This window comes from Coptis chinensis, chromosome 1 (genome assembly GCF_015680905.1).
Source record: "Coptis chinensis isolate HL-2020 chromosome 1, ASM1568090v1, whole genome shotgun sequence".
In the NCBI taxonomy this organism is placed as follows: domain Eukaryota; kingdom Viridiplantae; phylum Streptophyta; class Magnoliopsida; order Ranunculales; family Ranunculaceae; genus Coptis; species Coptis chinensis.
In genome coordinates, this window is record NC_141456.1 from 33,950,935 (window position 1) to 33,978,219 (window position 27,285).

Below are 27,285 nucleotides of genomic sequence, written 5' to 3' on the forward strand. Positions count from 1 at the left end.
AAGGTCTACTTGTAGTAGGACTCGGGGTATTTTTTCGGTTACCCAAATACCCAATCAATTTTTTCATGTTACATTTTAACATCTATAATTACAACAGAGGAATTGGGATGTTCTTCAGCTATGACGTTGACACATATCCTAATATGCTTATGGCCAACTACCCTGCATCTCTGCTACTTATTAACATTAACAGGATTTCATTAGTAAACCTAGGCTGACCTTAGTTGTGTTATCTAAAAAATCAAATGAAATATCATTCGAATCAGAGTACGTAACAACCGAAAAATAGAAAAGCAAAAAAATGGGTGGAAACCTAAACTAAATAGTATAACAGATAGGGATGTCAATGGGCCAGGACAAGCCCGAAGCCCGATTGAATCCGAACCGATAAGATAAGGACTTAAACTTTAAATTTAGCCCGATAAGATTATTAGGCCAGGTCTGGACATACCTATGTCCGATCCGATAATGGCCCGGCCCGAAATTTATAATAGTTTATGTGTTTTATATTTAATATTATTAATATATCTATTATATTTACTGGAAGTTAACATAGAAAATTGGAAGCCATATCAGTTAGTATTGTGCCTGCCACACAAGAGTTGTGGGTTTGATTCTTCCCACTTACAAATTTGATTAAATTTTAGACAAAAATAACAGTTCAACTCAAAATATCAAATATGATTTGGGCTGGGCCTAGACCTAGGTGTGTCCTATTCAGGTCCGACCCGTTGACAGCCCTAATAACATAGTAACATACCTTCAGGTACACAAACTTAAGTATATATGATATTGTGTGTGAAGACACGGATTAGAACCAGTCTAAACCCTTAAAAAAACCCTTAGTAACCATTGACATTGGCATTTGCTGTAAAAAAATTAAAGTTTGAATTTTCATGCTTTAGAAAATTTTATTGTGCTTTATTTGACGGGAACCATTGATAAGAATTTCAAATTGACAAAACTGATTTAGTTATTACGTGGATACTTTTTGATAAGCATTTCGAGCTTTTTAACAGTTATCTGTATATAATATATTATGTATAGATAGCAAATGCGCACGCCCTTTAGGTGCAAATAGAATGAGTCTTTAAGAAACTTGATTGTTTGTAAGCCAACAGGGAGCCATTGAGAAAGAAAAGCATAAACACTACGCATATTATGCATAGATAGCAAATGTGCACGCCTTTTGGGTGCAAATAGAATGAGTCTTTAAGAAATTTGATTGTTTGTAAGCCAATTGAGAGCCATTGAAAAAGAAAAGCATAAACACTACGCACATGCGCTTTCGCCAATTTTATAACCAAACATGGTAAAATAGAACAAAAACAATCACCATTTTAAAGTAAAATATTTGTTTATCCACACTTTCTCCAATCATTTTACAACAACGAATACAAAACAAAGAGCATGCTCAAAAAATAAACAGATGAAGTCCTTCCTTTGTCAATTGTCATGTGATGAAGTTGCAGGAACATTTGGTAGTATAATAAAGTAGCACTTGTGCTAAGTCCATTAGATGAACCTGCAGTCCCAAATGGAACAGTAGTAGTGTACACACCCAGAGATGTATTGCTCGATTTCCACCTTCCTCTTTCCTGATTGGGGAGCTTCACACTATAAAAACATACATATGCGTCGCCAATCCCACATCACTCCATAACCTATTGGTGCATTTTCTCTTCTCTTTGTTGGTCCATTTGTTTGTTTGTTCTTATTCACCACTTGCAAGTATATGTGCCAATTAGACTACCATGTAAATAATGTGAACAACTAAATGTGCAAATGATGTGTCGGTTTTCTTCACAAAGCCATTGCATCCGTCATTCCCTCCGACGTGATTCTAGACTAATAAAACTTATTATAAGCTTTTTTTTTTTTTTTTTATTTTGCTTGAGGGTTTAAAAACGTAATATTGAGTGTAGTGCTATGACCTCAAACCCAAAGCTACACCACCAACTAGGCTCTGTCATAAGGCTAGTTGTCTGACGAAAATTTAATTCAGTAGAAGCACATTATTATAATATGAACTTTGGGCCATAGGCACCTGCTGTCATAAGTAGATATTCAAATAATACCTACATCAAATATGAAGAAGTTCAATGACATGCATGTTTTCATGTTAGTAGCGGCATGTGAGATTGTGAGTACATAGACAATGAAGTAAAGAAGTAAATAACAAATTGAGGATTTTAATAAAGGTAATACAAACAGAGGGATACATTCATAGATTTCTAAATCGCAGGAACGACATTGATCTCATATGCGATTGAAAGACAATAAAACATAGCTACAAAGCTCCAAATGAGCATCCGCATGGGACTGAAAGGCTTAGGGAGAAAATAGTCTCCACAGAGATGGCCTTACAAGATTTAAAAATCAGAGATTGTTGTATGACATATCACTGCATATAGTACAACATAATCAGTTAAGTTGTTCCACAACCAAGGAATGGAACACTGGCTTGAATAGATGGAGATTAAAACTTCCCTTAAGTCATAGATATACATGTTCTCCACAATATAAAATATGTTAAACAAAGACAGACTAAGCATAACAAACAGAATTGAATAACAATACATACATGGTAGTGATTTCATCAGAAAGCTTATTTGATGGTATTGATCCATTGAGCTGTTCCAGCTGAGATATATGGAAATTGAATGTCATAACCAAAGTAAACATTCTCATCATCAATCACTAAAATGCAGCTTATCTCCACCCTTGGAAGTGGTGAGATTTACCATTGATTCATTCTCCGATAAGAAACTAAAGAAGTTACCAGCCAAACGCGCAAACTTATAAGTCGCCAAGACTTGGTATTCTGCTTAGGTCTGGAACTGGTCCTTGCAAGCTGCAGTTCCTAAGACTCCTGGTAAACCAAAGGAAGGTCGAGTGAAACAGTTTTTAAAATAAGATTTTAAACAAATGCATCGGATATAGCTTTGATGCGATTCAAGCATATACATCGTTTATTTACATAGATTTAAAAATCACAGGAACGACATTGATCTCATATGTGATTGAAAGACAATAAAACATAGCTACAAAGCTCCAAATGAGCATCCACATGGGACTGAAAGGCTTATGGAGAAAATAGTCTCCACAGAGATGACCTTATAGGATTTAAAAATCAATAAGAATTGCATGACAGAAATAAAATGCAGCAACATTCTCGCTGACTAAAACAGTAATCCAAATAGAATGGACGTGGTTTTAACTGATTAAATCATACAACAATCATAGTCAACAATTAAGCATAGTTTTCACGAAAGCAAGAACTAATCCTACATGCAGAATACTATCGTAAGAAAAGAAGAAAAAATACTAAGGTACAAACCTATGCAATAGTGATAGAAATCTTTAAGTTCCATTACAACCTCGATCATATAAAGCAGAAACACTCGTTTTAGGAAAATTTTAAAAAAAATCCTAACTGATCGGAGAAGAAAAAAAATATGATAAACCTTTAACTATTGTGAGAAGAAGATTTAACAAAAGCAATCTGTGCCAATGAGGATCTAGATCAAAAGTATTGCATAATGTCACCATCACCCGTGAAGCCCCAATGGAGTTGATTAAAAAAAAAACCAGTTAAATTAAGATAAACAAAGTGGTGGTCTCTTCTTCAATATGATGGTTTTAAATTGTTTCACTTGCCCCAACCCAAGGACCACAACTACTGGTTCACTTGCAGCAATGTCTACCATCTCATCAACTTTCTGCAAGTATTTCTAAACACATTCAGACATACCAATATCAAAGTATTTCAAAACACATTCAGACATACCACTATCACAGTTCAAGTAACAAAGGGAGAGCGAATGAAACAATGAAGTTAGATGCATTTTCTTTACCACATAGATGTAAGTATAGACATGAGAGAAAATAGCAATTCTTTTAACATACCACATACAACATGAAGGTTTGCTGAAATGAGGGGTTCCTTTGCCGCCGACTCTCTTCCTTCTACAAAACCAAGTCGAATCGGCCAGTGAGACCTGCTATATGCTATGGAGAAGGCTCAAATAGCAGCCTTGATTGTGTTGTGTCATGGTAAATTTGTAGGATCTCATTGTAGAGATCAATTAGGTAGCTCTCCAACTCAAATTCTTTATGAATTGAGAACCTATCCAGCATGAGGTTCTGCCTGAAAAAGATGCAAGTTTGTTACAACTCATTCTCTATGTGCTATTATGGCATGTCTTGCTCTTGCATCTGTATCATCAAGCCAAGCTCTTATAACTTTGAGAGAAGGTGTGTGTTGCTGATTATGTTGTGAGTGTTTTTCTTGAATGCAGCCAAATATGATATATGCCAAAAATCTCATATTTGATGGCAATGTACGACACTCAAATAATAGTATTGGACCTAAATAAGAAACCATAAAATCTTTTATAAATACTGCAATTACAGCTAATAAAATAATCGTGGCCTTAACTATGATGCACCAAGTTTCAAGCTCAATAAATGATGTAAGCTACATTATAAAATAGTGCAATTTCTATGTAATATCAACAAATCAAGAAGATCATGACCTTAGCTTCTAAGGAGTGACAACGCTTAATGATCAATCTGTACTTATCTCATTGCAAAGTGTGTGAAGTTGGTCATAATGCCATCAAAGTACAATATATATTTTGCTTCAGACTAATTTGCACGAATTGAAAAACCACATCATTGTTATATTGGTGTTAACACGTACGGTATAAGCAATAGTGTTTTAACACATTCGTTGCATCCCTTGAGCTAATAATGCAAAATATAATCTATGAAAATAAAAGGAAGCCAATACTAATGAGTCATAATTTTTTCTTCTATACCCTATTAATAAATATATGTATAACGCAATAGCTAAACCATGTATATGAGATAAGGAATTGTTGTGTCACTGTAAAGCTCCCCACCTACAACCAATTTCAAGATGAAACTGAAAGAACTATAAATGGGAAAAATAGACTTACACCGAGTCTATGACCACCACCAAAAACTCCGTTGCTAAGAAAGTAGGAGTAGCAACTTAACAACTCTCAAGAACTACCAAGCTTAAGAACCTTTGCACAACACACCTGCTGATAAATGGTTAGTACATTTCCAGTTCTCCTCAACAAAGGATGACACATGTTTATAGTGCAATCAAAACACAATCATGATGCTCAAATTCACAAACAAATTATCAAATCCACTTACTAATTGAAAACCGTATATACATTTGAGATCATACATTTGCTAGTTGAAAATTTAAGACTTGTCATAGTTTCTGCTGCCTACATTTTTTCTTTTCCTTTCTCCTTTAACTTTTCTGCATTTTCCTTCATTAATAGAATAAACACTTATGTAGCCAAAAAAGAAAAACTCCCACTCCCAATCCCCATCCATGAGCATATTCATTTCAATTTGACTTTTTTATAAAACCTACACAGGAAAAGCACCACTGAAATTTGTTGGAGCAAGCATTGTTAAGACTTACATGCCCTGAGGAAGTGTTAAATCATTGGTGCTTGCATACAAAAACAATGACCCTCCACTCTCAATGCAAAGAAACTTGAGAGATGGACAACCACAGTAGCCTGCAAAAAGTTAAATATTGTTGGAACTTCTAAAATGCAAAAATGTGTTTGTGCAAAAAGTAGGTTAGTTTCTCTGGACAAAAATCACCAAATCTTCGTAGAAAGGTGTCTTCTCAGGAAGCAAAGCACGATCCGCATCGTCCCCTTGATAGCATATTGTTCACATACCTTCTCGCCTAGTTGCCCGACTCCAAACTTCGGGATGAAGCGGACATAAAGGCAAAGATCTTGGCGGCTCTGTCGGATCAAGATAACTAATATCATTATCCCGAATACACACTAAATAAAAAGAACATAAAAATACTTCTTTCCTTGAGATAGTCCGTTTTACGGAACCTTAAACAAATGTACTTTGGACCGAGTCCCATAAGAGCCCGAAGTAATTGTATTGCACGCATAATCGAGATTCAAAGGAACTTTAGTCTTACACATTCGGCTATTTCCGCATTTTCATACATAGGACAGATAGAAAGTTTTGTAATTTTTACGTTCATACACAGGGTAGAGAGAAAATGTTGTACATTCTTACTCTCTTAATTTCAAGATGCCATAATTGTTTTACTATTCCACTCAAAATTTATACAGTTGAGTATCTTTTTTGAGGGTTTGGCAATCCCAAGTACTTGAATCTATGCATAATTTAGAAACCAACATCCACATGTTGCTAGGGCACAAGTTGCATGCGGCGTGTTAGAACATAATAACACAGCCCTATTATGAATGAAAGAATAAGAGTATCTCATGTTAGATTGCAATTTCATTTGGTCAACAAACACATACATCTGGAAAAAATGAAACCAAGACATTGCGAGCACTTGTTTAGTGTTTTTTTTAGAATAAACAACTCCATACATCGCCATGTTAGTAACTGGGGCTCGAACCCGCCAGTATCAAAAAGTTACTGATCTCATTTACAAAAAATAAAAAAAAATAAAAAATAAATAAAAAATAAATAAAAAAATAGTAACTGGGCAAGTGTAAAAGAAATTATCTTAAGATTTTAATACCAAAATGAATTCCAAATAACACCAATAGGATTCTATATATAATCATCAATGCTTTTACAACACCAGCAAGAGAAGTAAAAAACAAATTAACCTACTAAAACCACAATTGAAGCAAGTTTTGCAAAAAGGGGTCCCATAGCTTTTGGTGGTTGGGGACTACCTGATCATAAATATAGTAATGTACAATACTTTAAATGTTTGACTGCCTACTCATGTGTAGTAGCTTATAGGATATTGCACATACTTTAAGATCCATGTTACGAAATAAGAAAAAAAAATTAAAACCGGTCATGTATCCTGTAACTACATAGAGAACGTATACACTATAGTTCATTTTTGTTCCATTGTTTATCAAGTACTTAACCATTTGAAATCTGCAACTTCGTTCAAGATCAGGCTATCAAAGGATGTTTAAGTTTTGAGAGTATTTAATCAAACATCCAAGTCAAAATATTCTACCAACACTCAGTAAAGAATCAAAGATGAAACAAAAAAGTTGGGAAGGGCTAATTATACAACGTACCTCAGCCATATATGGAGATAAACACCTTGTTAATGAATGGCCTCCACTATTTTTCCAAACCGTTCCAATTAGTTTGATGCTGCCATTCCAAAAACTGAAAGGTGTGTCATGGTTGCTAGAACTTAGAGAACTCTGACATAGGAAGCCATCAAGCCACCTACACCCTTAACTGAGGTTGAGCACTGAAAGACACCTTTTTCTCCCGTCGATTGGACTCATCTCCACCTGTGGTGCTGCTCCACCACTCAGATTTGGAACGATTTACCCTCAACTGCAGTGAAGATTCTCTTTCTTCCCCCACGAGATCTCGTCATCTGTACTTGAAATGCGAACTAACTGCTTAACGGCACCACCAGAGCACCAGCCCCACCAAAGTTAGGCCATCTCCATCCAGGTGAAGATCCATTTTATTAATTACAAAGCGGATGAGGACTGTTTGGAGCTAGTTAGTTTTGTCTGCATATGCTTTGCACTTTTATGATAGAAGAAAATGCAATTCATCGTTATAGCAAGAACATCATTCAACAGCTAGGTCCCTATTCAACTATAAACCTTGGAAAAAAATGTCAAACTGAGATTACTATTTAAGTATCAAAAGATAAGTGTAGATATTAGCACACAAACAGCCGAAAATTGTAACCCTATGTTTCTTGCTTTCTTCAAGCTTTCTCCTTATGCAGCTTGTTACTTGTTAGCGTAACTCAGAAGGTAAAACTTAAATATTCAACAAATGTTTATGTTTGTTTAAGTTAGATTGTTCACATGACATGACATTTTTTATCTTTCTTGATTTATTTATATTTCTTTCTAGAAATTTTCAAGAAACTCATTCTTTTTTTTACTTTTAAAATGAGACATGCATCGAGAAGGCCTTCAGGCTCGAGGCTTAAAAGGGGTAGTATAATAACATTTTGAACAGATTTGGTATAAATTTATATAGCGTCTACAGAGGTACAATTTTGGGGCAATGTAAGTTTGAGGCCAAGGAATTAGTATACTGCTATGCAAGGTTTCAATGTACAATGTGGGACTATATTAAACATCTCATCATATACATCCTGATACTATCTAAAATTCTTAGTTACCTTTTAGTTTGCAGACAAAGGGGATGAACCATACTTGCTCTAGATATAATTCTTGTATCACATTAACCTAACTAATTAAAGGCCATGGATAGAATAAACACTGTAAAAAAAAATATAAACAACTTACAGAAAGCAAGTTTACGCCATTGCCATCAAGTAGAGGAAAGTGTGATGACAATTCCGGTGCGATAATAATATCACTTGAAGCTATAATGGACTTGTTTGTCCTTGGCCATAGATTGTCAACTGGAGATCCCAATAACCTTCGATATGACAGATATTTCAGTAAGATTGGGGACAGTTTCAAAAAGTTTGAAAAGGAATAAGGAGAAAATGGAAAGTTAATCAAACATGTAATCTTTGAAATCTAGGAGCAATTCAGGAGCTCTATACGGTGTTGTGCAGACCTGCAACCACGGTTATGCGTAATCTTGTTAAACAAATGATAAAAATTAAAGTTTAATCATAAACATTGTTCTTTTCTTGTTAAACAGGCAAAATCAATCCAAACTTTAACATACATACATTAAGCATTATACACCTCTGTTGGAATGATAAATTGCCAACTTTGTCCAAAGTCTGCTAGTTTAAGCTCCCAATCCTTAAAATTAACCAAAATGTTCTCAAGTTTCAAATCCTTGCTAGTTAAGGATCTCCGCAGCAGTAACAATGGCACCTCCTGCAATGGCATCCATAACAACTTTGTCTCTGCTACTATTAGTGGCTGCAAATACAATTGCCCCAGTTAACGCACCTCCAAGCATTGCATTCTTTTGCAAGACCTCAAAAATGATTGAAATGAACACCACCACCACTAAATTAATTGTTGGATTCACTCTTGATTCTTACCCAAGAAAATGAAGAAGGAATATTATACTACTGATCAAATATTATTACGTACAGATCCCGCTCAAGAAAATGAATAATCCTGCGGAATATCATGACATTGGCAGTAATAAATAATATTGCTATTCATGAATAGCAAAACAAAAACCCCAAAATTGGGAGAGCACACTTGGCTCCCCTTTCCGGTCTCTCATAGTCTTGAGCCAAAACCAATTTCATTTTCTAGAGAATGTACTTTATAGATAGCAGGACCACAGAAAAGGCATACTAAAGTATGAAATCCATAACAATAAGCAAAGACTAAAAACAGAGTTAGCCGTGACCAATGTATACATAAGTAGTTGTCTGGACAAAAAAATTAAGCAATGGTATGAAAAACCACAATCTGATACAGGAAAGAGAGTAGAGATTACCCAATCTCTGGTGCCACGTATCCTCTCCATTCCATATTCCATTCCAACATAAACTCCAACTACAGACCCTGTACGTGTAATAGCATTCTCTTCAAATTAATGAAGTATGTATAGTAAAGAAAAATATAAAGCTTTGGATGATTACACTTGCCTTGGATGATTATTACTGCAATCGATCACAAGGAAGACCCAAGTAAGATATCACAAATGATAAGCTCATGTGGAAAAACCACAAAAGTTCATAACGCCATAACAGTGAGTTTCTTAGTCATGGGTAAGGAAAATTTATTCAATGGAAATAGTACTTGAGACAATGACCAGAAGTACGAAGTACCTCTGTCTGGAATTCCTTTTCTCCTTGCCTAGAGTCTGTAGCAAGGACTTTTACTGCAACAGTCTCTCCGGTTGACATTTGAGCTCTGTAAACAGGACCAAATGCTCCTTGCCCAATCACCATTGTGAAATTATGAGTTGCTTTCTGCAATTCTCTGTGCAAGCACCGCATGAAGCCTAGTTAAATAAAGAAACGGTGAGGAAACTTACAACTTCACTGAGGAATGAGAGTTACAAACAAAAGTTGAAATTCATTGGAACAACTGTGCTTCAAATTTCATTCATGCAACCAAAATCAGCTACCACTTCTTTCACACATATGGTCATTGCCATGAATCATGACATACTCATAAGTCATAATGATAGGTTATATAAGAATTCTCATTCACAGTCCATTCAGTTATATAAATAAGTATTTATTAATTTATCCCATAGAGTTTTGTGCAAACAACTAAAACTGAATGACTAAGAACTAATTACACAGACATCAACAAGCCATTTCATAAGGCCTAGAAGTTACTATAGCTCAATCTATTCCCTATTCGTTTTTCTGGTCTGCAAAGGGCTTAAATGAGTTATGCACCAGAAGTTGTATTTGTTACAACGACAGCTTTACCCATTTTTCATTTTTATTCACACCCAGTCTTGATTAAAAAAAAACATGAACTAAGAGGACGAAGAGATGCAGGTTTAAATCAATATCGAAATCAAGTAATCAAATAGAGGAGAAATATATTACCTTTTGAAACCGATATATTTTTTTTTCGCTTTACTTATAATAATTATTGGCATTAGAGAGAGACAATCGGTTTGTTTTTTTTTTGGTTTTCAATTTAAGTTTTGATAAGGGAGAGCAAATTAGAGGAGATTTGGGAGAGAGAAGAAGAAGAGAAGAAGAAAAGAGACGACTGGTTTCTTGCATTTAATTTCGGTATAAAAGGTAATAATTTGGCAATTAATGTGAAGGGGAAGTCGCGAACAATTGAATAGTGGCGAATAGTGGCATGTAGTTGATTTTCCATATGAATTTACACATATGTCCTTAAGGTACTATGTAATCTTAAGGGTATAAATAGTAGTAAAATTTGAAATTACAAAGTAGCCCTTCTTAAAAGCATTGAATAATTTTTTTGAATATTTTATCAAAGGTATTTCATGGTAGAAAAAAGGCTGGTCCAATTTAAATGTCCATGTTAATTATGGTGTACTCTACTAAATGAGATATGGGTTAAGTATTGTTACCAACAGGCCCCCCCCCCTCGCCCTTAAGATTGCATTTAATTTCGGTATAAAAGGTAATAATTTGGCAATTAATGTGAAGGGGAAGTCGCGAACAATTGAATAGTGGCGAATAGTGGCATGTAGTTGATTTTCCATCTAAATTTACACATATGTCCTTAAGGTACTATGTAATCTTAAGGGTATAAATAGTAGTAAAATTTGAAATTACAAAGTAGCCCTTCTTAAAAGCATTGAATAATTTTTTTGAATATTTTATCAAAAGTATTTTATGGTAGAAAAAAAGCTGGTCCAATTTAAATGTCCATGTTAATTATGGTGTACTCTACTAAATGAGATATGGGTTAAGTATTATTACCACCCCCTAGATGAGCCAATTAGGATTTTCCCCCCACTAGATGGGAAATTAGGGTCTCCCAAACACACGGTCAATTTGGTTTGACTGTTAACTTTTAAGTCAATTGGCTGAAAATGACACAATTGCCCCCACCTAATTAAAATTGAACATTTGTTTTTTGAAAATAATGAGGGCATTTGTGTAATTTTCAGTTGCTTGACTTGAAATTTAACGGTCAATCCAAGTTGACCCGTGTGTTAGGGGAGACCCTAATTGGCCATCTAGTGGGGGGAAATCCTAATTGGCTCATCTAGTAGGGGGCTAATACTAGTTAACCCTTCTAATATTTCTTCACCTTGTAAAAGCAATCAATAGATATGGCTGAAGTACAGTTCTAAGTTCTGACATGAGACAGATTCAATGTCTCTTCTTTGCACTAATGAAGCTTTCCTAAGATGATTATCATATAAACAACACTCAATTTGCAGGTCAGTGTTCCAGAAAGCCAAATGTAATGAACCGAAAATAGGCCAAGTTAGCTGCTACTTACAAGTTACAACTTATATCCAAATACTCGCCAGAGCAAGTTTTCCTTATCCAGCCATGCTAGCAATATTCTAAATGTACCGCAATATCCTTAGACTTCAGGCTCCCGATGCTGTCTTGCTTATTATAAGATGCATTCACATTGTAAAGCATCTAGGCCACAGAAAACAAAATGTAAGAACACCTTTTAAGTTTGTGCAATGCTTGGGGGGCGAAGTATAGCATAAAGTTTATATAGACTATGTACTAGAAATCACTATTAGGATTCACCATAACCACAATGATATTACTACTGACAACATTGATAAAATGGTAACATGGGCTGCATCACAGGGCTACTCTGGTTATGGATACGGTTGTCCAGGATTACCATTAGAAATAAAAACCGAGTTGCCTACATATGAGCTGATACATTTCTAGGTACAATTACTCCAGTACGTGAGATATAAAGATGAAGTTTTTTTCAGTTGACGAAAAAAACTGGAAAGTAATGGCAGATATAAAAGAAAAAACAGAGGAATGTTTCATTTCCCAATTCTGTAACGCTTGTGATACAATATGTAAAGAATTGAAGGCAGTATACATTATAAGTTACCATCTCAAAAAAAAAAATTGATATGTTACACCAGTTGTCAAGCGAACTTACTCCTTTGTCAGAGCATAGGATCACATCCCTCGTTGATAGAAGTAGTATGACTAGTTTGTGAGATGTTGGTGATTTCTCTCCATGGAGAAACATTTCTGCTCAATTCAATCATTAAGGATTAGTCGAGTCAGTAACCATAGTGCTGAACGACTCTTGAGCAGGAAAGCACTGTAAGCTTGCCAATCACCTCTGAACTGTGGCTTCTTCTCTTGAGACTACAAAACAACCTTCTTAAAGATCCCTGCTGTGTGGTTTACTCTAAAGTCAAGGACCAATTCATTGACATGGAAATCACATAATTACTTTATATTTTGCAAGAACTTCGAACTAGAAATTACTAACCAGAACAGCTGCAGCATTTAAACGATAACCATCTCAAACATCAGGATCTCTAAAATCCCATATATCTCAGCTGATCGCAAGTGGTTTCCATCCTCAGAATAGAAAGAATGCACTTGGTTTCTCACCTCGATCCAACTACATCCACCAATCTTCTTTAAATTTCTTCCCTTCATCAACTTCCTAACAGATGAAACATCTTTCCATCTCCCAGCAGAAGCATAAATATTGGATAACAATACGTAACCTGCTGAGTTTTCAGTTGACAATTCCCAAAGCTTCCAAGCAGTCCTTTCTGCCATCTCCTCATTGTTATAAGTACTACAAGCACTCAACAAAGATGCCCATGCATTAGTTTCTGGTTGGAATGGCATAGCTTTAATAAGTTCTTCGGCCTCAGTAAGGCATCCAGATCGAGCCAGCAAATCAACCAGGCATGTGTAGTGTCTGCCCTTTGGCTTTATACCATAAACCCTTTCCATTGATTCAAAGTGCCTAAAAGCTTTATCAACAAACCCACAATGAGAACAAGCAAAAAGAACAGCTGAGAATGTGAGCTCAGTAGGAGCCACAGCTGATCTCCTCTCCATCTCTTCAAATAGATTAAGAGCTTCCTCTGCAAATCCATTTTCTGCAAGTGCTTGTATCATAGCAGTCCAAGAGACTTCATTCTTCTCCTGCATTCTCTTAAAAACTTTTCTAGAGCTCTTAATGTCTCCAGATTTGGCATACATATCAGTCAGTGCGGTGCCGATGAAGACCCCATAGTGTATTCCAAGTTTGATGATCTTACCATGGATATCCTTGCCTTTCTCTAGGGAAGCCAAGCTTGCACAAGCACTTAGGACACTTGAGAAGGTGAAACCATTAGGATTTTCCCCCGATAAAAGCATCTGGCTAAATACTTCTAACACCTTCTCACAGTACTCGTTCTGTATATAACCCGAGATCATTGTGTTCCAAGAGACAATATTCCTCTTTGGTAACTGCTCAAACAACTCCTCAGCCTCTTCTAGTTGGCCATTTAGACTATATCCAGAGATCATCGAATTCCATGAAACCACATTTTTCTCTGAAATAAAGTCAAAAACACGCCGACCATCTTCGTCCTTCCCACATTTACTATACATGTCAATCAGAGGGCTCCCTATAAAAACCTCCCTCTCCATCCCACTTTTTATCATATGCCCATGGATATTCATTCCAAGTTTCAAATCCACAAGACTAGCTGATGCACTAATAATGCTGGAAAAACACGAAAGGTTCGGTTTGAACCCTTCAAGAACCATCTGATTGTATAATTTCAATGCTTCTTCGGCATCATCATTCTGACTGTACCTTGCAATCATTGTACTCCAAGAAACTTCATTTTTCTCTGGCATCGTTTCAAAGATCCGCCTCGCTTCTTTCAACTCGCCAATCTCAACATAAACATCTAGAATTGTGGTCCATGAAACAACATCTCTCACCTCCATCTCATCAAAAACCCTCCTAGCCACTTCAGTCTCCCCCATCCTAAGACTTAATGTTATTATAGAATTACAAACCGATACATTATGCTCAAAGCCATATCTAACTATCAAACCCAACAAACTCCTTCCACAATCAAAATCACTCAACCCTATACAAGCTTTAATAACACTAGTAAAAGTAACAGCATTTGGACTAATTCCACAATTTAACATTTTCCTAAAAACCATCAAACCATCAAAATTCAAACCATTTTTAACAAAACCATTTATCATAGCAGTCCAAGAAACCACATCCCGAAACGGGTTTTTCTTAAAATACAAAACTGACTCTTCAACTTTCCCATATCTCATTAACCCAGAAACTAAAGTACTCCAAGATACCTCATTTCTTTCAGGCATTTCATCAAACAAACGACAACCTTCATATACATTACCATCCTGAAACTTAGCAGAAATCATACAGTTCCATGCAACAAGATTAAACCCACCAAATTCTTCAAATATTTTATCAACTTCAACTGGTTTTTTAAAACTTAAGTACATGTTTAAAAGCTTAACGGCTATATATTTATTTGATGAAATGCCCATTTTGATTAAATGACCATGTATGTTTCTTCCTTCTTGAATCCAACCTTGGGTTGAACATGTTTTTATAAGGGAGTTACACGTGTCAATATAAGCTTTGAATGATGTTTTTTTGGGGTTGTTAAGTTGAAATAATAGGCTTGTAACGGTTTTTTTCATGTTAGTTTGTTTTTGCAGAGGTAGTTAAGTTAGTTGATGAAATAGTATTATTGGTGGGTTCCACCTTGCCACGACATTACTTACTGGGCCTGAAAGAACATTCCAAACAGTAATAGACGAAGCCCATAATCAGAGAAACATGGACGAAATCCAAATAGGCTTTCCATGAAGACTGAAAACAATTGTAACACCTCCCCCAAACCTACAATCCTAAACACTTAATTGATGGGCCTCTCATTCCCACCAATTATATCCACCACTCTTTTATTAGAGTTCGTTACATTATTAGAGTTCGGCCATAGGAACACATACATACGTCTATTAACTTCACTTTTGAAGCTTAGCACTTACCAACAGTGAACCCAATTAAGGATCTACCAACATCAAAACTAACACGCATGCCTTGTTGCTGTGTGTTCCCAATAATCGAAGTTCGTTGAGATGTCGTCGCAAATGACAAACAGAAAACATTTTCGGCAACTTTAGTGAAGTAGTTATTATCCGGTAACTCCAACGTTTTTGTATCAAAAAGAAATGCAACACTTGGAATCCCAGGTGGTCTGGACGTCAGTTCATAACAAGTATCATATAAAGAAAAGCCTCTAGGGGGTGGTAACCCCTGGATGCCTTTAATAAATTCATCGCAACACATTGTACACTTCGGGTCGAAACCGAGTCACTGTCGTCCCGGAATCAACAATAACTCCACCATCTCCACTCTGGTCTAATGCAAATGCTGAGGGAGAAATCGGTAGCATCTGTCCACCGACACTTATTCCAGTTAAACCCAAATAATAAAAAGTGTCCATTTTACTATTACGAAGTAATGGAACCGTAATAGCATCGCTGGGTATAGCTAATGAGCCAAACTCAAGAGTTGAAGCTGAAGTAGCGTATCTATCAACCAAACAATAAGAAAATGAGGGGCTGTTTATTTGTGAAGGAAATGAGAGGGACTTCCCGCCTAGTCCTAGTAACCCAGCGGACCCCCTAAACAACCCCTGATTCTTGCGACCGCACCCAATAGCAATGTTTCTAGTGGTGGAGTCGCCAAATGTTACCGTTGTTACGGTTTCATTGCGAAGTCTCCCTCTGTGAGACTGTGAAGGAAATGTCTCCATAATCAACCCGGTAAGCACATGTACTAGTACTAGTGTAACAACCGGATGGGTCAAGTTTACTACATTGTTGTGAGTCACACGCGAGTGTTTTATATGAACTTGACATGGATGGATCAAATAATGGATCAGTCTGCGGATAACACGTATCACAGGGTGTGCATTGTATCCAAGTAATGTCGCTACCAGTATCAATTGAAGTATACAATTGTTTAGCTGGAGTACCATAGCCGAATCGAGCAAAGTACTCACCACTTCCTTGACTCTTTCCTGAAGTAATTGGAATTTCTAGATCCATGGGCTTAAGATCCGAGGTACCATTTCCATGAATGGCTCGGTATATTTTCTTCTTAAGAAAATTAACACGAGCTACATCACGCTCAAGTCTGTCAAGAGAAATTTCTTTGAGACTTTTAAATTGAGACTTGTAGAGGGCATTTCGAGGCTAAAGCTTGAGACTGAATGATGAAATGTTACGTTATTGTAGGAGGGTTCGCGAAAGAACAGAAGAAGGCGACAGAAAAAGAAAGAACGTTGTGAATAGAGATAGAAATTTTAGTTCCACCATGGTTTATGATTGGTAGTGAAGAATATTGCATATCACTATATACAATTTATAAGAAGATTATAAGAAAAACAGACAAAGTGTTAACATATTGACTTAACTAAAGACAATGAACAAGTGTGTTGCATGGAAACGTTCCTAAAGACGAGTGAATGAGATTGGAAAGAGATTGGAGGACGACTGACTTCCTTTACTTAGAGCATTCCCAATCACAGTAAATGGAGCGAAATTGACAATTTTCACCGTTTTTTGGGAAAAAAATCCTTGCCGGTCATTTGTGACTAAGTGAAAACGAGAGTAGCAGTTGCTACCGAGAAAGTAGTTGAGTTGTGAATTTTGGACGGGATGTTTTATTCCGTCTCGTGTGTTTTATTTTAATTTTATTTTATTTATTATTATTTTTTTTCCCCGGAAGGAATGCTTCATTGCGTCTCACGATTTTTTTCGGTTTTTTTTTTTAAAACTTTAGACATAATGTTTCATTTCGTCCGGCACATTTTTTCGATTTTTACATTCAAACGGAATCAAACATTCCGTCCGAGATTCAAACTCACCTTTGTATTGGACAACCTCACCTTGCTTTTCACAAAAACGGTAGGAAACAAGGAAAATTGAGTTTACGTGGAGGTGAAAAACTCTCACTTGCATTTGGAATGCTCTTAACATGACTTTAAAGTCAATTTGCGGTGTTTTTTGTGTACAATTATAGATACCAATCAACCAATGTGTGGTGTAGACCTAAAGAAGAAGATAGAGAGTACTAGGGAGTACGACTTTTTCGTTTTTGCTGGAAACCAAGTTTTATTTATTTATTTATAAATCTATATTTACAAACAAACACCTCTAGCATTATCGCAGTGATTTTTTGCTCCCAACGATATTTTCTTCAAGGGCTCCAAAGCCAATCAAAAAGCAACACATGTATATAATATTTTGAAACTACCAATAACTGCTCTTTTCTTAGACTTACCAATTTTCCCTTGTCAAAATTTAAAAAGAAAATCCTAAAATATTTGCAAAAAAAAACAGAAAATGATCTTTCAAATGTGTTCATCTTCTATGTTGACTCATGAATAGAGTGATTCCCCATAAATCTCTTTTTTATTGGGGCTCAAATGATAATTATTGAATTTTTTTTATTAAATAAAATAACTAAAGAAAGAATTGTTGACCAATGGGTAAAATCGGAAGTGCAAATCTAAAGAAATATGTTGCTAGCTGGATCTTTAATATAGTTGACATGTGTTGCTTCTTGATTGGGCTTGGAGCCCTTGGAGGAAATATTGTTGGGAGCAAAAAGTACTCCATCATAACCTAACGTGCATGCCTTGTTGCTACACGGACCTACTATTGCGACTCACTATTTGGATAACGTTGGTTTGCATTGCAATACACACAGACACGTATCTCTATGTAAATCAATGATTATGATTTTTGACACATCAGTAGGTCAAATAAGTGGGTCAGTCTAGCATTACTGGTTGTGAATAATCGAAATTTGATCCAGATGTCGTCGCAAAGGAGTGAAAGGACAAACAGAAAACATTTTCACCAACTTTAGTAACTTTAGTGACGTGGTTATTATTCGGTAACTCTGTTTTTGTATCAAAATGAAATCAATAATTCCAGGGAGACCGATTATAGAGACTGATTTCAGTGACCTGTTGACGTGTCCCTCCCTCTCACGTGGATAACAAAACAAGCAACCAAAAAAAAACACACACACACACACACACAAAACCCATCCATTTTCCTTCTTCGTCTCTCTCACCTAAAACCCTCATGGCCTCCCTTTTAATTGAACATGTGTAACTTTCTTTTCCTTCTATCTCTTCCATAGTTCTTGTGTCTTTGTGAAGCCACCACACATTAGACCCTAAAACTCCAAATTAGTATTATAGTAGATGAATATAACACTCAAAAATTAAAGCTTAAACCAATTAATCTATCACAGTCAAGATACTTAAACCAACTATTTGTCCGAGTGGTTTGTATTTTAGTGAGGCAAAATAGACAAGTCTTTTGATTATTAGAATAAATTAATCAATCAAGTGATTATTTGAATCTTAATTTTACTTTTCTATTTAGTGATTTTTTTGGTTTCCCACATCTTTATTTCTCACTGACACTATTAGAACACAAAGATTTGAGAAGATTGTGGGTGGAGATAAGAGGTTCAAGCGGGATTACAGAAAAATTAATGTTTTGGACTTGTTAGACTTGAAGAGGAGGAAATAACAAATTAAGATAGATCTGCGGTTTTGTTACACACATGAGAGAGATGGACACATCATCATGTCACTAGAAACGGGCTCCATTATGGGTCTCCCTAGAATTACTGAAATGAAATGCAACCCTTGGAACTTTGGAAGCCCAAGTGGTCTGGATGTTATCTCTACACTATATGATAGCTGGGTAATTAGGAACCCTCTCCACTGTCGAGTAGGCAATTTGTAATCTCCATAGTTGCTCAATTTCGAAACACCTCTCTCACAAAAATTAGAACAAACCCCCTATTTATTAATAATTTAGAAAAATCTCTCTAATATCACTTAAATTATATAATTATCCCCAATTTCCCTGGCTAATATTAGAAAAAAATCTCTTTTATTAATAATTTTAAAAAACCTTTCTAATATCACTTAAATAACATAATTATTCTCTATTAAAAAAATTAAATAACATAATTATTCCCTATTAAAAAAAAAAAAATAGACGAGCCTTTTCCTAGATAATTATAATTACCAATTACAATTAGAATCCAAAAATCATGTTAACTATTGAAATTGAGGGACGGGTTTCAAGATTTTAAGACTTTTTAAAAAAAAAAAAAAAAAAAAAAAAAAACCAATCTTGCAGAAGATGTCACTCGAGACCCAACACACATCCCGGGGCTAGGAGGAATCTCGAGGCTGACACCCATCCCAATTCTACCGAAATTTCGGCAAAGTTTCATTTGTTTAATCGACATTCGTAAACCCTAAAACCTGTCATAAACCTGGACATTTCATAATACCCTTCCAACAACCATATATATACAAAATCTTCACCCTATACACCACTGTGATGCCCATATACATATCCCAAAATGTTTATGATGAACTACACTCCAATACATCAAATAAATACATCAAAATGAGCGGAGCTCTATATATATATATACAACCAAAATGACTAGACTATCTCTATACAACCAAAAGTATGAACTTGACTCGGTCCTCGTCAAGCATAAGGAAATCCTCCCAAATCACCATAACCGTTATCACTAGGGTTAGGGAAAACCTCCTCCGCAACTGGCTTGTCTGAAATGTTAAGTAGGATGAGCAAACAACTATGCCCAGTACATAGCCAATAAATAGTTACTTATAGAAACATTTAAAACATGCAGGGTTTCCATAAAAGTATTCAAATATCGTGACTATATATATCCATCACTAACTAGCAGAAATCATCTCGACATGCTTCATTGATATACAAAATATAGTTTTTCACAATCATCATACAACTATTGTGGCCGCTGCATCCTATTAAAATGGTGAGGGTACGACTGGTACTTTTCAAATTTCCACAGGCAAATCTCGGTTCAGTACTTTTCAGTGTGAACCATGCACCGTTGTTTTCCTGATTTTACCGGCAGGGAGCTGAAATGCCGTTGTTGTGTTCGTACACACAAAATCCCCAAAGCTTTTAGGGCTCAGGTAGGCCCTGTGACCACGACCCCCATACGGGCTGTCACCTAACTAACGGTGGTCAACCGTTCGACGACTGCAGACCGCCAGATCCCGACACATCCGTGAGTGGACTAAACTCTCACTCCTCACGTCTAAACCTCATCGAGGTAGCATGTAACCCCACACAAGCTAATCACCATACAGCATGACACGTACAAGTATGGTTATCTAGAAAAATAGAAAAGGAATTCCCGGACTACATCCAAATTGATGCATCCCTTTAAAGGTGGCCCACCACCTCGAAAGGTGTACACCACATTGAAATCTAGAGCGAACTCCCCGCCTCCTAAATTGCGACAGCTTCCTTCTTTATAGGAATTCACAATTCCTTTTCTAAATCCCCTCGTGATAAGCATAGTAATATCTATATATATACTACAGATACCGATTGTTTTCAAATACTCTAGTTACATATTTAGCTTTTCTTTTAAAATTGTTGATTCTGTAGGTGTGAGTTCCTGGATTTCCCACTATCGAGTAAGAACAACCTATGACTCCCAAACGGGCCAGTCATAGTAAATAACAACCGATAATTTCCAAACGGCGAATCATCGTAAATAACACAACCATCCCGGGAACAATCCAGAACCTCCCACCTAGTTACAAACACCCGGGTAATCCTCACCCGCATACAAAATCCATCTCTCTGTCTCCTTACTGAGACAAGAGACGCGAACCCTTCCCAAAACAAGTTTTTCTCTTTTAACAAAGAAAACAAATCTCCGCTACCCCGATTTTACCAAAAAAACCATTTCACACGAAAGCTATCTATATATACAGTTTATATCGAGGAAATACAGTGCAAAACATGAATATCATATATACATGCATGGTTGATACGCAACTATCTATTTCCTATTTAAACAATTCAAATCATGCATGAAAATAAGCAGACTATATATTGGTATGTAGGTTCCTACCTTAGCAAGCTCCTTCTCCTCAAGCCCACTTAACCAAATCGAGCCCGCTTAACCGAATCAACTCGGATTCACTCCTATAACAGCATATACATATACGTCGGTTGTTAGGATTGATCGAATAACGAGGAATTCTTAACTAGTGTAAGCCGAGAAGAAATCTCGACGTTAAGAATTGGGTTTCGGATAAATTTTCATCTAACTACCGTTAACAGAGCTACAGGCCATTTCTGGCACTGTTACTCTGACGGTCTCTACGGCTATTTCGGGCCATGGCAGGCCCTCATATCGACGACAATCCTATCACATCCCAATTCCAAGTCCAAATTTCAACTACAACCAATCCCACGCCCCTCGATTCATATTAAATCTAACAACAATTACTGTCGTGTTCCTTATCAATCGTGCATTACTCAAACAAATCCTAAACAAGTTTAAACTACAATAACTTCTCTAAAATAAAGTGAATGTAGATAATTCTTACCGAGTCAGCAAACAAACTCGCTCCTCTAGCTTTCTTCTCTATCAGTTTCACTTCATTCTAGCTTCTCCAACTGCTACTGCCAAAATACCACACACCCCGTTCAATATTTTCATCAATACATCACAAGCTATCGACATCGAGTTTAAACTATTTGATTGAGGCGAAAATAACTCACCTTTCACTTCGATTTCGCTTGGTACGCTCGAAATTCACTAGCTACTCCAACTGCTACTGCCGAAATACCACCCCATTCAATTATCTCTCATCAAATACCACCAATTAAATCGAAATCAAGTTTACACTATCGATTGGAGAGGAATTAACTCACCTGTCGCCGCGATTTTGCTTCGGTATGCTCGAATTTCAAGGAGATTTCGAATTCTCCCACTTCAGTTTAGTGTTTCTAGGTTGGAGTGTGAAGAATTGAGGGTTGGATCGATGGGAATTGAGTCTCTCTCTCTTAGGGTTTTTAAAAAGTAGTGAAATTGGGAAAAATAGGTGCGATTTGATTTGGGGATTTTGTTTGGTGCGATTTTGGTCTAATTTTTTTGCCAAAAGACCATCTTGCCCTTACCTTCTAATTTAGCATCCAACCCGGTTTTGAATCCCCCGCCCTCGCGTAACGCGCCAAGTTTATGACGCATATACGTAATTGGCGATTGGTCGTTTGGCGATTTGTCCAGTTTTACAGTTTTCGGGTTTGCAGTCGATGGACTCTTATTGACTATTAAATTATTTAGTTAGGTGCCCACGAGGTTACTACGTATCGAATTATTTTATCACTTCTTATTTATCTTCTTTTCGATTTTTAGTATATTCTAAGTAACCAATTATATGAAATCTAAGAACTTTTCAAGTGGTTTTCCAGAACTAATTGGATTTCCTCGGTCGGTGTTAAATTAATTTACGTTACGTCAGCTAACCGTCTATCCGACTGGCCCAGTACGTAATCGCCCCTAAGGTTCAAGTGTCTTTTACTAATTTACCCTTAATAATAATTTAGGACTTTACACAGCATGGTTTGCATACTTGTTTCATAACGAATATCGAGGAAATCTTCAAACTCTCCACGAGGTGGTAATTGTAACCCTTGGGTGCCTTTAATAAATTCATTGCGCAACATATTGTACACTTGGGGTTGTCGTCCAGGAATCAACAATAACTCCACCATCTCCACTCTTGTCTAATGCAAATGCCGAGGGGGAAATCGGTAGCATCTGTCCACCGACACTTATTCCAGTTAAACCCACAAAATAAAAAGTGTCTATTCTACTATTACGAAGTAATTAATGGAACTGTAATAGCCATCACTCGAGTTGAAGCTGAGGTAGCGTCTCTATCAACCAAACAATAAGGAAACGAGGGGATGTTTACTGTTTATTTGTGAAGGAAATGAGAGGGAGCCCCTGCCTAGTCTTAGTAACCCGGCAAACCCCTAAACGACCGGCCCTGATTATTGCAACTGCCCAATAGCAATGTTTCTAGTGGTGGAGGGGCCAAAAGTTAAGGTTTCCATTACGAAGTCTCTATGCATCTGTGAAGGAATTGTCACTCGTCACCTGTGATAGTCCTGGGCGTGGCCCGAAGAGGGGCTATGATGGAAAAGCGCCTATCCCGGATATGGGTGACGGTTGCGTCATGGTGTGATCTCATTTCGCTTAAGTAGCTGTCTAAATATCATGGCTATAATTAATTGATCCATAAAATCCTAACATCAAGGTTTTTTCCGGATCGTTTCGTTGTGAAGTTTGTGAGAACTCCACAGTTAAGCGTGCTCGAGCAGGAGTGGTCCAAAGATGGGTGATCTCCTGCAAATCCACAACACTTACTATATTTTACTTTGATCAAATCAAAACTGACTTGTATCCCCTGTTGGTGTACATTCCTAATAATTGGAACTGTGGCAAATGCAAATCATGGAAAATAACACTATTCACACATTTGCCACTGTTTACCACTGTTTGATATGATTTCTGACGTGTGGCAAATGTTTTGAGCTTTGCCACAACTAGTGATTTGCCATGATTTTGATGGCAAAATTTACTCAAGGGGGAGCTATGTAAATTTTGCCACAGCAAATTACACACAAATTTTCCACAAACTATTTGTTATCATATAATCAAACAGCAACAAATCTAGATTTGCCACAAACTATTTGCAATTGTCACTTTGATTACCACGACAAATTTGCCATTGGCAAATGCTGACAAAACTTGTCTTTGCCATAGCTCCTATCAAACACAGCCTATATTTTACTTTGATCAAATCAAAACTGACTCGTATCCCCTGTTGGTGTACATTCCCAATAATCGGAACTGATCCAGATGTGGTTGCAAAACCCAAACACAGAATGTTGTTTCCAACGTGCACCATATAAGATTCCGATAGCACTGGTCATTTAAAGAACAAATCTTACGCCTCTGGTCTGGTAGCTGAAGGGAGGAACCTCGTGAGGAAGCTTGCAAGTGACCAAATGCAGATCACACCAAGAAACCAAGGACATTCAAAAGGGTCCCAAGCGAAGCGGTTGATAGCCAAGTTATGTGAGGTTGTCTCACTCCTCGCCGACGATGAAAGACAAGGCTATTACCAGATGTGCGCTCTATTCAATTGGTGTAGCTATAAACCCGCATAAAGTTTCAAAAAAAAAAAATTAAAATTCAGTTAAAAGTTGTAAATTTAAAATGTACCCATTAAAAGAAAAGTATTTTGTAGAGATGATCTTTATGGCAAGTGATTCATAACCACAAAAATTAGGGTTTAAATTTATTTTGCATGTCCTTAGATATATATTATAGCTGTACCCTCTTGCCTCTATTTTTTGAGCCTTTAGAGAGTGTCCACGTCATACAAGTAATTACTAAAAATCAGAGCGAAAAATCGGAAGTTTCGAAAACGTTTGAGACCAAAATAAGAAATCTGAGCTTCTTTCTTTACGAGTGGGTTCTTTCTACTTCATAATTTCATATACAAAAACTCTCTTTTGCACGCAATACAAGAGCAGTGGTATGACAGTGGATGTTAAAGTTGATACCTGTTCTAATGTAGGTTGAGATTTCTCAATAGAATTGCCAAGCTCAGTGATTTTTCTTACCAACTTTACACTTCTACCAAAGATGCACCCTTGGGTAAGTAGTTAATTTTACTTTGATACTTAAAATAGTGTTTATGTTTAAAAAGAGTACCGAAAGTAACGTTATTCAACACTTTGCGTAAAGCGACCCTCGCAGTTCCAATCGGGTTATAGACCGTCCCGATCCAAGGAATGTGTCCTTCGCGATTCATGACTTGCAGTTGCATAGAAAAGGAAGCACACCGGCATCAATAAGAGATAAATACAAGCAAAGATAAGGTTTGAATTTCGGATGCTTTTTCTTTTTTTTTTTTTTTGTTTTACTTGCGATTCTTTTGTTGCATGAAGCGCAATAAGAACTCAATCCAATTCTAACCGAAAGTGCTTTCTCAAAACAGTTCAAATGTGTGGCAACAATGACATCTCCTTCAAATCCCTCGAGTACTTTGAAGATATGAAAAGATGGTCGAGCTATGGTTTTGGGCTTGGCTATAAATGGAGATCTCTTATTGATTTTTAAGGAAGCAAAAGAACCTAGGAGTTAAAGTTATTAGAGTTCCATTCTTCCGTCAGTATTTTTTTTTTTATTGTGAAGAAATCTGAGTGAAAAAAAATGAGGTTGAATTTGGAAGGAAAAAGTTTATAAGCTGGATTAAGATGAATGTTGGATACTTGGATGCGAAAGGTTATTTATGCTTTTTATAGTTCTCGGGCTTTAAATGGGGACTGCTGACTCTTAGGAGGTTAGATGCTATGTGTCAATGAAATGAGATTTGTTGCTACGTGTCAGCAAGTAAATTGACAGATACGTTAACTTTGTGGATGTGTTAGTCCCCTCTATTATATAGTTCCCAACACGTGGCGTTGAGTTAGAGCACAGGGTGCTGGGATTGCTTTTGTGATTTTTAAGGATGTGTATACTGCGAATAAGGCTGGATTTTAGAATGGAGAAGAAGTGATCGATTGGGAAGTTCTTTTCTGTTATCAAGCTTCTGTTAGGGAGAAGGAAATGGAAAGTTGAACGGGCTCCTTCAGCAACTCACATTTATTGGAATCATTTGGGTTCAATGAGATTATCGTTGAAATTGCGTAGAGTGTTTGTTAATTCACTTCTTTTGTTGATTCTGTAGTTCTCCTCATACTATGATCATTGCTCTCAAGACGCATACTCACAGGTATCAACAACCCTAACTGTGAATGAAATCGTTCCATCTACCAAGGCGGTACTCAGCTCTAAAGTTAACTCCGTGCACTCCGTGCCGTATTGCAAAACAAGGGTATTTCTTAAACCCTTGGCAAACGGAACAAGGACGAATACCCTTTATAGGTATAACTACTCGATTTGTTGGTTGGTTTAAATGGATTTCTCTGTTTTCTGTAAATCTAGGTGTTGGGTTTGTTTGTTGTTGTTGTTGTTGTTTTTTTTTTTTTTTTATAATATTGATTACTTTTACCAACAATTCAAATTTGGGTATAACAAATAGATTGGTGGCAATAGTAATTTAGTGAAATCCATTTTGTTGTTTAAATAGATTGGTGGAAATTTTGTTGGAGCGAAGAGTCGAAGATATATAACCAAAGTCCTCGAATTCTACTCAGTTTTAGATACGTTAAGACCAGCAAGTTATGTTTAGGTTGTGCGTCGACCTGGGTACCCAATACAGCTAAGTTTATATGATGCCATATAATGAAACTTATTTGTATCGAAACCTCGAGGCATTGGTGTGCACAATTAATATATTTAAAGCATGTTTAGTGTTTTTTTTTTTTTTTGCATAAGTGTATGTTACAGTTGAGGAAACGTAAAACTTCAACTGCTTTGATGTGTACTATCTGGAATCACATTAACTGGAATAATTGCATTAATTTATACCAATTAGCAGGGTTAAATTTTACATACTATCTCTTACTTTTGATTATTGCGAAATTGTCATGATGTAGTATACAAGGACCACGATATGGTATACTTTTGAGTAGCTAATTTTTTGATTACTATGGTATATGGTTATATTACATATGGAATTGTTGATTATTAACGAAAAGTTATTATTATTGATTTTTCGTTTGAATTGAGCAAATTGCACACATACTAATCGAACTTCCCGTGAGAACTACTATTCTGTATTCAAAATTTTCTATGAGTAGCCTGTTACGTTTATATGAAAAATATCAACATAGATCGGTGGTCTATAAGAACAGCAGTGTGCTATTTGTTATATAAATTTGTTTTTGAGTAACTACAATTCGGTTGGTTGTTATGTTCAAAATTTTGTGCTTTCTTGCAGGCTAGTCTACCT

General features: G+C 36.4%; 2 protein-coding genes and 1 pseudogene across 2 annotated transcripts in view; all 3 read right to left on the bottom strand.

The window, feature by feature from the left end:
- Positions 1 to 1,268: 1,268 nt before the first annotated feature.
- On the bottom strand, positions 1,269 to 15,100 carry LOC147523602 (pentatricopeptide repeat-containing protein At2g41080-like). Its single transcript, XM_086599174.1, has 14 exons — positions 12,546 to 15,100; positions 11,904 to 12,052; positions 9,596 to 9,932; positions 9,445 to 9,512; positions 8,711 to 8,909; positions 8,537 to 8,592; positions 7,101 to 8,448; positions 5,659 to 5,807; positions 5,471 to 5,570; positions 4,965 to 5,069; positions 3,910 to 4,150; positions 2,783 to 2,872; positions 2,585 to 2,643; positions 1,269 to 1,724 (listed from the first exon to the last, which is right to left on the bottom strand). The coding sequence occupies exon 1, from the start codon at positions 15,098 to 15,100 to the stop codon at positions 12,905 to 12,907; it is 2,196 nt and encodes a 731-aa protein (XP_086455300.1). The 3' UTR covers positions 1,269 to 1,724; positions 2,585 to 2,643; positions 2,783 to 2,872; positions 3,910 to 4,150; positions 4,965 to 5,069; positions 5,471 to 5,570; positions 5,659 to 5,807; positions 7,101 to 8,448; positions 8,537 to 8,592; positions 8,711 to 8,909; positions 9,445 to 9,512; positions 9,596 to 9,932; positions 11,904 to 12,052; positions 12,546 to 12,904.
- A 131-nt stretch (positions 15,101 to 15,231) lies between these two features.
- LOC147523603 (protein ASPARTIC PROTEASE IN GUARD CELL 1 pseudogene) lies at positions 15,232 to 16,818 on the bottom strand (annotated as a pseudogene).
- Positions 16,819 to 24,309: 7,491 nt separating this feature from the next.
- Positions 24,310 to 27,285, bottom strand: part of LOC147523604 (uncharacterized) — a 32,810-nt gene continuing 29,834 nt past the window's right edge. The window contains exon 6 of the mRNA XM_086599188.1: positions 24,310 to 24,361. Coding sequence (XP_086455314.1) covers positions 24,328 to 24,361 — 34 coding nt within the window. The 3' untranslated portion in view covers positions 24,310 to 24,327. The remainder of the gene's footprint in view (positions 24,362 to 27,285) is intronic.

Bases quoted from the DNA above. Each gene is read 5' to 3' on its own strand.
- LOC147523602 (XM_086599174.1), bottom strand. From the start codon at position 15,100: ATGAAAAAAACCGTTACAAGCCTATTATTTCAACTTAACAACCCCAAA.